Source organism: Euwallacea similis, chromosome 8 (assembly GCF_039881205.1).
Source record: "Euwallacea similis isolate ESF13 chromosome 8, ESF131.1, whole genome shotgun sequence".
In the NCBI taxonomy this organism is placed as follows: domain Eukaryota; kingdom Metazoa; phylum Arthropoda; class Insecta; order Coleoptera; family Curculionidae; genus Euwallacea; species Euwallacea similis.
In genome coordinates, this window is record NC_089616.1 from 1,247,984 (window position 1) to 1,260,760 (window position 12,777).

The 12,777-nt window shown below is 32.4% G+C and overlaps 4 protein-coding genes across 5 annotated transcripts in view; 2 read left to right on the top strand and 2 right to left on the bottom strand.

The window, feature by feature from the left end:
- Positions 1 to 12,777, top strand: part of l(2)dtl (lethal-(2)-denticleless) — a 105,622-nt gene that overhangs the window by 32,221 nt on the left and 60,624 nt on the right. The window lies entirely within an intron of this gene.
- On the top strand, positions 588 to 3,499 carry CycG (cyclin G). Its single transcript, XM_066392581.1, has 4 exons — positions 588 to 768; positions 903 to 1,274; positions 1,553 to 2,038; positions 2,249 to 3,499. The coding sequence occupies exons 2-4, from the start codon at positions 1,005 to 1,007 to the stop codon at positions 2,426 to 2,428; spliced, it is 936 nt and encodes a 311-aa protein (XP_066248678.1). The 5' UTR covers positions 588 to 768; positions 903 to 1,004; the 3' UTR covers positions 2,429 to 3,499.
- Snx17 (sorting nexin 17) lies at positions 4,690 to 8,960 on the bottom strand. Its single transcript, XM_066392529.1, has 6 exons — positions 8,655 to 8,960; positions 8,409 to 8,601; positions 7,669 to 8,020; positions 6,898 to 7,267; positions 6,434 to 6,736; positions 4,690 to 5,988 (listed from the first exon to the last, which is right to left on the bottom strand). The coding sequence occupies exons 1-6, from the start codon at positions 8,712 to 8,714 to the stop codon at positions 5,842 to 5,844; spliced, it is 1,425 nt and encodes a 474-aa protein (XP_066248626.1). The 5' UTR covers positions 8,715 to 8,960; the 3' UTR covers positions 4,690 to 5,841.
- LOC136410359 (nephrocan) lies at positions 9,508 to 12,717 on the bottom strand. 2 transcript variants are annotated; one of them, XM_066392490.1, is made up of 4 exons: positions 12,371 to 12,717; positions 11,124 to 11,900; positions 10,279 to 10,852; positions 9,508 to 10,215 (listed from the first exon to the last, which is right to left on the bottom strand). In XM_066392490.1, the coding sequence occupies exons 1-4, from the start codon at positions 12,512 to 12,514 to the stop codon at positions 9,641 to 9,643; spliced, it is 2,070 nt and encodes a 689-aa protein (XP_066248587.1). In that variant the 5' UTR covers positions 12,515 to 12,717; the 3' UTR covers positions 9,508 to 9,640. The 2 variants fall into 2 exon arrangements, with proteins under 2 accessions (XP_066248587.1, XP_066248588.1); XM_066392491.1 differs by having other exon boundaries at positions 10,312 to 10,852; positions 12,371 to 12,703.

Genomic DNA, 12,777 nt, shown 5'->3' on the forward strand with positions numbered 1-12,777 from the left:
TGTAGAATCAGCTGAGTAGATGCCGAGTTTGGTAGAGTATTGTAGGTACAACATTGAAATCAAATCTCAGTAAGCAATTTACGCTGATCCTAGTCTTATTTATACGCGTATTTACTCTTAATCTATAAATAATGATAGTAGGCTCTATACGGAAATTAGTAATTAATTTTTTTATATAAGCTGTAAAAAATATGTATTTAATATCGAATTCTTAAATAAATGGAACCATTCTTAGTATTATTAATGGACTACGAACGAAGCTGTTACCTGAGAAATAATTCAATTATCTACGGAGCATATTTCACCATTTCGAGTAAACGTGACTGGAGTGAATTGACGAACCCAGTCGCAAGAGCCGTAGCAGAGCAGGAACGTAGCTGTTTCAGATTTTCGTAAGACGTAACCATTTTCGAAAAATAATTGAACTGATCCGTTCTGACACTGACATATGCATCTGTTCTGGCTAAATGCCTAAGTGGATCAGCTATTCACGAAAGAAAGGAAAAGAAGAAGAAGAGTCATACTTGTGACGTCATAAAGTGAGAATGTTACGGGTTCGTTTGATAAACTTGTATGAACTTGTTTTGTGTTTTGTTTTAAGTCGTTTAATTTAATTTAATTTTTATTATTTAATAATTTAACCCCACGGCTAATAGTGGAGAAGTGAAATATTAAAACTGTTTTTTTTGGACTTTAGAGTTTTCAAAACGTAAATTTCCAGCTAAAGAAGTGAAAAGGGGGATAAACAGGAATTAATCACGCATCAGGGTATGTGACTATAAATAAATTTAAGGCATCAAAGAATGGACTATTAACAGACCATCCTTAATAGTTAGCAACTACATATGTTCTAGAATAAGTATTTGGTTATAACACAAGATTGCAATTAGTTTTTTTTGTAGGTTTATAGGCCTGCCTCTGCTTTTGCCCCTACGGAATTTTCGTCAAGAAAACCCGGTGTTGGAATGATAAGGGATTTTTAGCGTCTCTGATATAGCCAAATCATGGACAAAAGAAGAGGCTGGCCTGTTCCGGATGCTGTAATATCAAAACCATTGTCTTTCGATCTTGAAGAATTTTTGCAAGATGAAAACTCCTTTAGACCCAATCTCTCAGCTATTAGTGAAAATGACGTAAAACATGGGGAGGTGAATGTCACCTTAAGAGATGGAGCAGTTTGTATGTTACGCTTCCTCAGAGTATGGTTAGATTTGCCCCACTCTGTGTTTTTCTATTCGGTCTCTTATCTTGATATGTTTCTCGTTAAAATGAGGGTAAGTACAATTTTCAAAAGAAATAAGTAGAGTTATTCCCCATCTTAACCCATATGAAAGTTTTTTGGTGAGGAGTATTTTTTATGTCTGCTTACAAAATGTGCTCCCCCAACATTTAAATATCTTTCTTATTATAATTGCTGCTTTGCAGCTATTTTCTTTATGGTTCTTGAGATATTTAGACCCATACCAGGGCTTGATAATTAAAATAAAGAATTTTAAAATGTTTATTTGATCTGAATTATTTCAATGCCTATAAGGTGTATCTTTATTTTTAGGTACAAGACAAATTTCTGAGGTGTTTAACCTTAAGTTGCCTGCATATAGCAATTGAGCATGAGTCCCACAATGTTGATGTAGCCCGACTAGTCAAAGTCTCTCAAAGTAAATGTACATCATGCGATGTTCTTCGCATGGCTGACATAGTTAAAAAAAAAATACCAATCAAAGGAGATAAAAATCCCATTACCCCTGTCGATTTCCTGGACGTTTATATTAAATTTTTTATAAATGTTACAAACCACTGGGAACATATTGTGAGGAAAGGTCTCAACCAAATCAAAGAAAGAATGTATATTTTGTTGGAAGTATTATTAGCTGACTCCAATACAGCCTACTTCCGATCGTCAGCCATAGCACTAATAGTATTCCAGAATGAGGCTGAGAAAATAATGTCTCAAGGATTGCCAAACAAGTCGGTTTATTATTTAGGAGAGGTTCTGCAATTTCTCTCAGTTATCAGAGAAATCCAACTTAAATGCAAGGTAAGTTGAATATTTTAAAAATTTTAGCTAAGCTAGTATTTTATAAACACCCATTCTTTTTTCCTATTTTTCCTCTTGAAACGTTTTTCAGATTTTTAGTTGCCTCAAGTTATATATTTATATTATTATTAGTTATATATATATATATATATTATATATTATTAGTTATATATAACCATATGTATTTATATAAATATTTATTTTATATAGCTAAAAAACTCTGAACTGAAATCCTGTTACCTCCAAGTTTCCAAAGTACTGAAGCGGTACGACGGAGAAAGGAAAAACAATTTTCGTCGGCGTCACAACTGGAACTTCTCTATGCCTTCGGTTCAGATGTCTGCTAAACGATTTTCTTATTATCCTCTGTTTGAAACCATCACCGAATAAGTCATATTTGCTAGAACTTTATTTTAGTATGTCCTTCGTTCCTGTTCATAGCAGTGTTTTCAACTAAAGTCCGAGTAAGTTATCTAAATTTGAAAAATACCTATTTTAAAAAATTGTGATTATGGTATAAACAGAATTTTTTAACAAAGGATTATGTGATAATTTCTTCAAGAGAATTCTAATTTCAGTAGAAGAATTGAGTGAATATTGGATCTGAAAAAGTTATTTTGGAGTATTTGGTTTATGATAATCCTCAGATTAGGACTTTAGCTGTTTCTAATATTCATTCGATATATGATGCGTCCCTTTTGCCAGTTCCTTTTCACGTACAATTTAGAACGCATAGCCCCCCTCCCCCTTACATTAGAGCTTTAAATATTGTGTAACTAGGATATTAGTTTAAATGCAACCACACTCCGATTTTTTGCATTCAATAAATTTATACGAAGTTATAGGAAGTGGCATATCACATGCCTATTTCATACATTTGAAAATATCGAACTTCATGAAATGGAATAGAACAATCCATTTGATAATGTAATATTTACCTAAAACAGCATTCTCATTATCTCGATTTTGCCGATTAATTAAGTGAAAAATCCTTTTCTTTACATCATTTGTTAATAAAAGTAATTAAATATTTTCGAGTTGACGCTCTGCAAAGTTACTGGTGATTAGAATGCCGTTTAATTGTGTTGACATTGTCTGCAAGACAAGTCGAAAACAATTAAAAGTGAATGATACGTGGATGAAAATGAAGGGAGAATTACGCACTTTTGATTAGTTTTTTGTAACATGGTTGTATATGGAATTTAATTTTTATATTTGGGTGTTGTAAAATATATTGAAAATTCTTAAAAAAATATATTTTAAATTGTATAAAAATGTATGTAAAGAATTCGTTATATTAGGCATTAAAAATGTCTTTCAAGTTTGTTGTACCACGGTTTTTAGTACTTCCTATATCTTCTTTCTTCTAAATTAACTTTGCTAGTCTTTAAACTTTCGTTACCAAGTGGCAACCCAATTATTACGTTTCTTATAAATTAAAGCACTATTATTTTTATAAAACATGTTTTATTTCAAGTTTTGCCTCATTGTAAAGATTTAAAGTTGCCAAGTGCACGTTTGTTCGACATTATTGACGATATACAGAATGTACCATTAAAAACTTTCCACGCGTCTTACTTTTAATTACGATCAAAACATTAGAAATTGTTACGAAATATCTATTTTGTTTTTGATAATGGCATGTTTTATCGTTAAATGCAGATCCACTAAAAGTGCATTAGTATGCTGTTGCTTATGACGTCACTTTGGTTTGTCCTGGCTGGCGCTCCACACCATGCACACACTAGCTGCTAAGTGAGGACGGATTCCTTCTATCGTACAATGCTCGGTTTGGCTATTTACTGCTAGATGGTACCTCAGGAAACTGTAACAGAATACTTAACGAAGTGGTATGTAGATAGTACCTCGTTGAGTTTCAGGCAACCGACAATACAAGTGAGTTTTGTTTAAGTGGTTTCCATAAGTGGTTATTTTTTTCTTTTGTATTCATAATTTTTGTCACAGGCAAGCGAAGCACTGTTGGTCCAAATATACCATAGTCCCGAGTATTAATTTTTAAAAAGAAGTAATTAACTTGGCTATTGCTGAACTAGAGCGTTTACATTTTGACTTTCGAACCAAAATCATTTTGAAACCAGAGTAATTGAACATTTTTATGTTAAAACTTTTATCATTTTTACCATAAATTAATTTTTAACAAACCAGTGGTGCACATGAAAATTTTACGTAAAAAATTAAATAAAATTTGGAGTGTTCCGATTTTGATGGGATTTATTTCCATAGTAGGCGTACGATACAGCTTTGATATGTCGCTGCCAAAACTTGAATCAAACGACTTCGACTTTTTGGCCCACAAATTTCCATGATATTTCCGATTTGTCTAAAAAAAATAGGCCGCTCCGAATATGCTAATCTTTCCAGTTTTTAAAGGCACCTTTTTATGTCGGGTAGGGGTATCCAGGACGTCTGTAAGGTGTAAAACAAACATCTTTTCCTAATTCTTCGCATTATAAGTGGTATTTTTACATGATGCTTGGTATTACTGATCTATACTCCTAATATTCTTTCATGCTGATGATGATGCCAATCAGCGTCGAAACTATAAATATCTTGCAAAAGTTGTTAAAATTTTGTTTCTCATTACACAAAATACCATAACCCAAGAACTTATTCCTACAATATCATAAAAGTATAAGAACGTAGCAAGTATAATACAAAATATGTCAAGATTTCCATATAAATACTTAATATTCTAACTTGATATATTTCATACCTAGAAAAATATTGTCATATCACTATAATCGAAGTGGCAAGGGAATGTGTTTTCTAGCATGAAACATCTAGAGTTTAGTAAATGCTCAATTGACAAAATTTAAAGCTTTTCAAGAATGTTGATCAGGTACGACAATAAATTATTAACACATTATCAAGAAAATAAAATTACAATTGCCAACAAACAAACAATTTCACTACAAGACAGTGTTAACAGCAAATAATTAAACGATTTCATTTAATTCGTTATGGAGCTATAATCCATTTTTTACCTACCTTAATTTGAACAAACATGACAAGTCCAAAAGTAAAATGGATAGAGAAAAACCAATGTTAAGAAGGTTGAATTTACAATAACCTTTTCCATCAAATAGGTATCAGTGAATTAATAATCCAATCAACACCAGTTATTTTAATTACAGAAATAGTCCCTACCGTTCACAATAAAAACGTATAAATAAAACATTACATATACAAGGTTTTCATTTCATAACGAACCACCCAAAATATCTTTTGACTTTCAAATTTTTATTTGCGAAAAAACACGTTTTTCTTGAATAAAATTCCAATTCTGGCGAGAAACTTTCATTGTGTTTAAATAAAATTTATAGCTTAACCTCTCGCCTTCTGCAACCTAAATTTCAAATATGTTGCAGCAAAATTCAATGGTACCAAAAAATACGAAATTACTTAAGTGTTCGGAAAATATGAGAAAATTGTATGCCACTAAAACAAGTAATTTTTTAACAATTATTTTATTAGATTCAACTACGACTTTGAGACAGTAATTAAATTTTTTAAAATTTTCAGAGAACTTTGAAATATGTTTCTTTGGATATGAGCTCAAGATACATAACGAAGCAAAATAATTTCCCTTTAATTCAAAAGATATGTCTCGTTGGGTGGTTTGTTTTTAAATAGAGGATTTATATATCAAAACGGACAATTAATTATATGATTAATGTAGTATAAAATGATAAATGTTCATCTATTAAAATATACACGAAATGTTAGTCGCAAGAGTGAGATAAAAAGGTCAACAATAATAAAACTTTGATCCATAACAACAACTATAAATCATCATTGCTTATTCCCTCAAAAGCTTGATTTTCTACGAATTCTCTCCCGTTCTTGAAAGATACACTGGAAAATTTATCCTGTAAAGTTTTTATGGAGAAAAGTTCTTCATTTCTGCCTTCGATTATATTTTCTGGATCCTGAAATATTTTAGGAATTACTGTAGAATTCTGTATTTTTTTTTGTAAGCCGTTAGAAGTTTAAAAGATCTGTCCACTTTTGAATATTGTAGAAAATGTCGTTTTTTCAAAGTGACTTATTTCACATTTTTAAATAATTTCCGTGGAAATTGTAAGATCTTATCCCCCTTTTGGTGCTGCTGATGTTTAACCATCACATTATTATGGATTGGTTTTGTTCTCGTGATATTATTCGACCAAAAATCTAATGTTGTCATTGTTTAATCACGACAGTAAATACGAGATGAATCAGAACTATTGAGTCAAATTTTTAGAGCTCAATATATACATAAAAAGTAAGACTAGTTTATGGGGGAACACATTATATATGCGCGTAATCATATCGTAAATATGTATTATTTACGTCACTTTCTACTTGTGTAATGTAAAATGATTAAATGCTTACATCAGAACTATCCAACAAATTTGTATGGTTGCACATTAGATGGCAAGATCCATCTCTTTTCATATAAGTCCATTTTCCATTAAAAGTATTATTATCCTGTTTTTTGACTCCATTTTTCTTCAAAAGTAGTTCATCTACTAAAGATTGAAGACATACCGACATTAAAATGGCTTGAGCACTACTTATAGTTATCCATCGAAGGTTATCTTTGGACATAAGATACTCAAATGATAGTTCTAAATTAGAATTTGGTTGTACATTATTGCTGTATGTACTACTTTCTTGAGTAATGTCTCTTTTGTCCTGTAACAACAAAAAGAAAATTATTAAAATATTATAGAATGAACACAAGAAACTTTTTTGATGCATGTTTAAGTCATTTATATCTTTTGATTCCCAAACACTATAATAATTCGTGCCAACAATGCTTCTAGAACACCCTGTAGGTGCAGCAGTTTACTTACATTTGTGGCAGTTATTCTCCAACATCTCATTCTTGTAACTTTGAAAACTCCTTCTTTTGCCAAGTTACCAGGCCCTACTATGCGAATACTGAGTTCCTCATCACCTATAGCTACAGAAACTTTAGTACCAGAATGAGGGTAATCACAGTAACATTGAGAAAACTGCAGAAAACCATAATATTTCAGTTTTTGAGCAAATTCAATGTACTCTTTCTTGGCCAACTTCAATTTTAGTTTTTCCAATCGTATCTTGGGTTCTCTCATGGCTATTATCCACCCTCTCTCTACATCTGATAGCGTTTGAAGGTATAGTAAATTAAGAGCAACTGGATCTGTCATAAGTTCCTTGTCAAATTTCATATCCCAGTAACTGAAAGTACAATTTTTTTTTTAAATATTACTGTTATTTATGAAAGGTGTTTGTTTTTGAAGATCCATCTCTCAACCATCTTAAGCAATACAAGGTCATTAAATTAAGGTAAAGTGTTGGAATTTAAGAATTAACACGAATACATTTTCAAATCAGTAGTTTTCAATATTTTTCTAAATAAACGTCAACAACAGAAATTTTGTAAACTTTTTTAATTTCTGAGATTCTAATAGTCACACAGAAGTTTAGGACACCTTGTGTATTAATTTCCAGACTCTAGCTTGAGTAACATCTTGTAAAGAAAATTCAGTCCACTTTATTGTTCAAAATGAAATAAAATATATCTGTTTTTAAAAAGATAACTAAAAACAAAAAAATGTAATTAAAATTTTTATACTTACTTTTTCCTAATTACTATCCTAGTGGCAATTCTCATAACCTGTTGTGTTATGTATGGTGATTCAAAGTTTAGAAATTTCCTTAAAACTACAATATCACCTGAGTTATCTACTTTAATGAGGTAAAGCGAAAAATACTGTATATAGTCTAATGGCAAGTTTACTTGTCTTAATGCTTTGGCCAATACTTTCCCTGTAGAGTCAAATGTAGAGACTTTAACTTTGATTTGATTAGTTGCCATTATAAAAATATCTAAATTGACTTCTTTCTCATTACTACAAAAAGTTTCTTGCTGGGCAGCTAAGAGAAATCCACATAGATGTGTGGATGTCATGAATTTGACATCTTGTCCAACTGAAAAAAGAAACAAATATTAATTCGATGTAATTTTCACATACATTTAATAAATAAAATTTGTACACCTAAGGATCAATATTTCGCAAAATCCTCCTCTTTCATACAAAATATTTTTAAACAAACCAACTTAATAATAGCAACTACAGCCAGTTATAACAGCAAAAACTCATATCTTTTATCTTTGCGACTATACTTGTTCAGAGTAGTTTGGCATATCTTAAAAATATTGACATGCTTCAATAATTCACATAAAAGAAACAGTTACTACGCATATTGAAGAATGAACATCATTCATAGTGTGCCACCTCTATTGAAGCCTCAATATATGTCATTGAAATGCACAAAGAACTTAAAAGTTTCTCAAACAATTTTGTTTTATACTTACGAGCTTGAATATATTTTTCTAATAACATTCGTCTCTCCTCCACTTGTCCAGATGAAAGGGGGAGTAACTTTTTAGAAGGAAATAGAGGTAAATTGTCATGGCCAAATTCTCCTTTCAATTGTTCATTTAGAATATGTAGTTGCTTATAGCGAACTGTACAATGGTAAATACCATTAATATGAACGTTGTACCCCTAAAAATCATTCTATAGGGAACAGTTTTTGGGGAAAAAAGGACATAACTTACCACTATCCCTGATCCTTTGCATTCTTTGAGGTCTTGAGTGTCCGGAATAGAAAAGTGCATTTTCACCTGCTGAAAAGATTTAAATCTAACATAACAACTAATGTGTGATATATTATACAGTTTACATCAGTTGTTAATGCTAAATAATATAATGGAGATTCACAGATCACATAAACAAAATTGATAAGTTAAGTAAAAGTAAACAAAAAAAAACGTAGGCATTTTCGATTTCAGAAAATGGCCTTTGTCCGTAACACGATGCGATCACACCCGATTCAGTTCTGTTTTGACCCGAGGGTTGAGGGGATACGGTCACAGGATTGGATTTACATTCCCAATAACTTTGATTCAAAAGTCTGTTCGGCAGAGCATTTTCCTTTTGTATCCAGTTGGTAAAAGCTTGACAGGGGGCGAATTCAAGCATCATTTGAGACTGTTTTTTGCCATCTGCCGAAATTTGTTGAACAATCAATGTCACAATGGTTCTCACATGTTCCTAATGATGCCATGCAAAATGTACATTATTAGGTAGGACACGTGATCACATCAATATGGCAACACTGTATGCATTTTATTAGTCATCAAGTATGAAAGGATAAATATTACTTGGAATATCGTTATACTATATTACTGCCCTGTTATCTTCTTTTGGGTTCTGGTTTGCAGGGCATTAACAAAAGTCCGGATGTTTTCAGTTGATGGAAGAAAGCAGGAAAAATAGAAATAGCTATTGTTGCACTTTACCAGAATATTATTACTGTAATTGTAAATATCACTGTGGTAAGAGATACAATTTACTTTCTGATTGGTTATGACGATAATTTTCTGACACCATAACATCAAGAATTCAAAATATTTCGAAAATCATATATTTAAGTTTTTTTCATAATCTAACTTGTACATACAGATTAAATACAGACTTTTTTTAAGATTCCATATACATAATGTCACCAAAAATGCCGACCCTGCATTAGATAATGAGCATTTCAAAAATCACTTTCTAATGGAGGCGGATGCGTCGTTTTTCGTCTAAGAGAAGATAGGTTTTCGGTTGACTGAGATTCTTCAGATGAATCAGATTCAACCGTAATTCTAGAAGCTCGCCGTTCTTCTTCATCTTTCCTTCGTCTACGTTTTCGCCTATTTTTATTTTTTTTTGTTACATCAACACTGCTTTCCCGAAGACTACTTCTGGAACCTAAGCTATGTAGACTACCTGCCAAACTTGTATGTGAAGCATCCATCCTGGGAAGGAGTAGTGCTTCGTTATAAGAAGGAGGCCTTTGTAATTCTCTAGGATCAGGAGCGTTTCTGTTATCTTCTTGGATTTCTCTTTGACGTTCTTGCATTCTGCGTAACGCTTCTCTTTCTTCCGCTCTCCTTGCCTCTTCCTCAAGTCGAACGCGTTGCTGTTGTAGGCTTTTGACTTTTCTTAATATGACTAGAGCGAATAGCGCTAAAACCATCGCAACTACAATTCCTAATGAGTAGTACCACATAGTATCCCTGGTAATCTGATTCGGATACCACTCATTTTCACAGGCTTGCTCCCACGTTTGACCTGTAAATTCAACGTTTAGTTCAGTTCAATATAATGTACTTTTTAACACACAGCAATTATTACCACTCATGTTAGAAATAAAAATGAAATACTCACCTGCAACAGTCTCTGGTGAGTTACAAACTAACGCATCTAACTCGTCAGAATTGTAGGCAATCATCCATTCAAACATTCTTTTAATTTTTTTGCAACTACATCGCCATGGATTATCCTTAATTGACGCTTTAAAGGCCCTTGGGAAATACGATGGATCGATTGATGTTAAGGCGTTATTTGCCACATTTATCTCTCTTAGGTAGAACATTTCGGAAAATGTTTCATTGCTCAGCGTATTCATGCGACAGTAACTTATATCCAATATCACCAGATTTCTTGCTATTAGTCTATCAGGAAGTCTAGTCAAGAAATTTCTAGACATCGTCAATCTTATCAAATTCGGCATTAAGGAAAGGCTATATCTGTTCAACTCATATATTTCACAAAAACTGACTATCAGAGCTTTGAGAGATTTACTCCTTAGAGTATCTAGCTCGCTGATGTAGTTGTGAGACAAATTCAAAAATGTTAATGCGGAATTGTTACTGAATTGTTCATCTAATGAGATTAGCTTGTTAAACGACAGGTCTATGGACTGAACCTAAAAAACATAGTTATTAGCTAAGGTGAAAGAGGGGGAGAAAAACGAGCCAAAGGTACTTTAATAGTTTGAGGGTCGAATAATGCTTTATGCACTCCATAAAACTTTATTAGAATCATTAGCATTGAGAGCGTATCAAAATTTGTATCTGTTGTATCATACAAGGTGTTCCGAAAATTCACTATATAAATGGGAAATTCTTTAGTGCCTCATTATTTATTTTTCTTTAATTTTAAGTAGGTTATATTTAATAAAAACACACAAAACTTACCTCAGTTAAACCTTGAAAAGCATCGATGTCAATGGCAGTAATTGCATTAGTTGACAAGTTCAGCATTTGCAGGCTACATGAGTCAATGAAACCATTCATAGGGATGTTTTTCAGATAATTTCCTGATAGGTCTAGCCTCAATAATTTTTTCATATGACCATGTGGTACTTTTTCTAACATAGAGTTCGAAAGATCCAAGTATCTAAGCGTTTTTGAGTGGCAGGGAAATCTTCTTAAATTGACGTTGTTATTCATGATTAGCGTTTCTAAGTTTGGAAGGTCAGCAAATACATTTTCGTTTAACATACTTAAATGTGTCCTACTTATTTCCATTAGTCTCAAATTTTCCAGTGAAAAATTGTCACTGATATTGCTGACTGGGTTATCAGATAGATACAATTCTACTAGACTCGTTAATCGTCGGAAAACGTTTGCTGGAATTGTTCGCATTGAACAGTTTACTAAACGTAAAACCTCGAGTGAAGGGATATAGAAATGGTTTGAATATTTCGAAAGAGTCCTTAAAGGATTGTGTGAAAGGTCTAAGAACAATAGGTTTTTTGCCGGCTGAAAAACTCCGGAATGTATATCTTTCCAATCATGGAAAAGATTATATGTCAAGTCTATAGTCTCTAATTTCACTAAAGCTTCAATCTGTCCATTTCTTAGCGTAGATATCTTGTTGTGTGATAAGTTCAGGCATCTTAACTCAGATAGCAGTTGCACGTCACTTGGAAATGTTTCAAATTCATTCCACGATAAGTCCAAATTGATAATCTAAAAAAGAATAATTTACTTAATAAAAAGAAGCGAAGAAAAAAAGTTGGTAAGTGAGCAACTTCGTTTAATTCCAGCATCACAGAACCTGCACGCTCTCATCGTTTGTAAAGTTCAAGTCCCGCTCTCTACTGCTAAGTTATTTTGTTGCTGCATTTGGCACATCAGTAGAATTAGTTGCAATTTTTTTAAACTAATTTCGAGAACTATAATAAAAACAAACTCTGTATAAATATAGGTTTTTCCTCGAGTTTTATTGTTTGAACGTAACTAGTTACAACCTTTACTTTGACAAAACTCTAAAACTGACCCCCGAGGATACTAAACATGCCCCAGTAGATACTTCGTGTTAGAACTGTAAATTACTCCTCTAATTACCGATATTACCAAGTGGATGAATAACAAAACTTATAACACAAATAAGTTTAATGAGGAACATAATAGAACTAGAAGAACAATGGTTTACTTACATCAGAGTTCATATGCGTTGGCAATTTTGTGAGACTTTGACCACTACACCTAGTAATTTCACTATCACAAATACACTGATCTGGACACTGTAGGCCCACATAATAGCTACTCACTATTGGAAGAAACCACAACATCGAAAACATGTTTGAGGTCACTTTTTAGGTCTTTACCAAATAAAATGGGATGTTGAATCTATTTTTCTTGTTGCACATCTTCGTTAGTTAAATGCTCATATGTAGATCGCCCTCGCACAGGCACGGCCCTGCTATATTCTAAATACACTATAAGATAAAAAAAACTTTAATCTGACAATGATAATGCTAGTAATGCCGGTGATACATACTTTAATGTTTTGTATCAAACTAAGTCAACATAAATTGCGATGAGATAAAAAGGAGATAAGACA

Bases quoted from the DNA above. Each gene is read 5' to 3' on its own strand.
- CycG (XM_066392581.1), top strand. From the start codon at position 1,005: ATGGACAAAAGAAGAGGCTGGCCTGTTCCGGATGCTGTAATATCAAAA. The intron at 1,275-1,552 runs GTAAGTACAATT...CTTTATTTTTAG, and splicing joins TGTTTCTCGTTAAAATGAGG to GTACAAGACAAATTTCTGAG. The intron at 2,039-2,248 runs GTAAGTTGAATA...TATTTTATATAG, and splicing joins AAATCCAACTTAAATGCAAG to CTAAAAAACTCTGAACTGAA.
- Snx17 (XM_066392529.1), bottom strand. From the start codon at position 8,714: ATGCACTTTTCTATTCCGGACACTCAAGACCTCAAAGAATGCAAAGGA. The intron at 6,737-6,897 runs GTAAGTAAACTG...TTGTTGTTACAG, and splicing joins GGAGAATAACTGCCACAAAT to GACAAAAGAGACATTACTCA. The intron at 5,989-6,433 runs GTAAGCATTTAA...AAAATATTTCAG, and splicing joins ATTTGTTGGATAGTTCTGAT to GATCCAGAAAATATAATCGA.
- LOC136410359 (XM_066392490.1), bottom strand. From the start codon at position 12,514: ATGTTTTCGATGTTGTGGTTTCTTCCAATAGTGAGTAGCTATTATGTG. The intron at 11,901-12,370 runs GTAAGTAAACCA...ATTCTTTTTTAG, and splicing joins CAACGCATATGAACTCTGAT to ATTATCAATTTGGACTTATC. The intron at 10,216-10,278 runs GTAATAATTGCT...TTGAATTTACAG, and splicing joins TTTTATTTCTAACATGAGTG to GTCAAACGTGGGAGCAAGCC.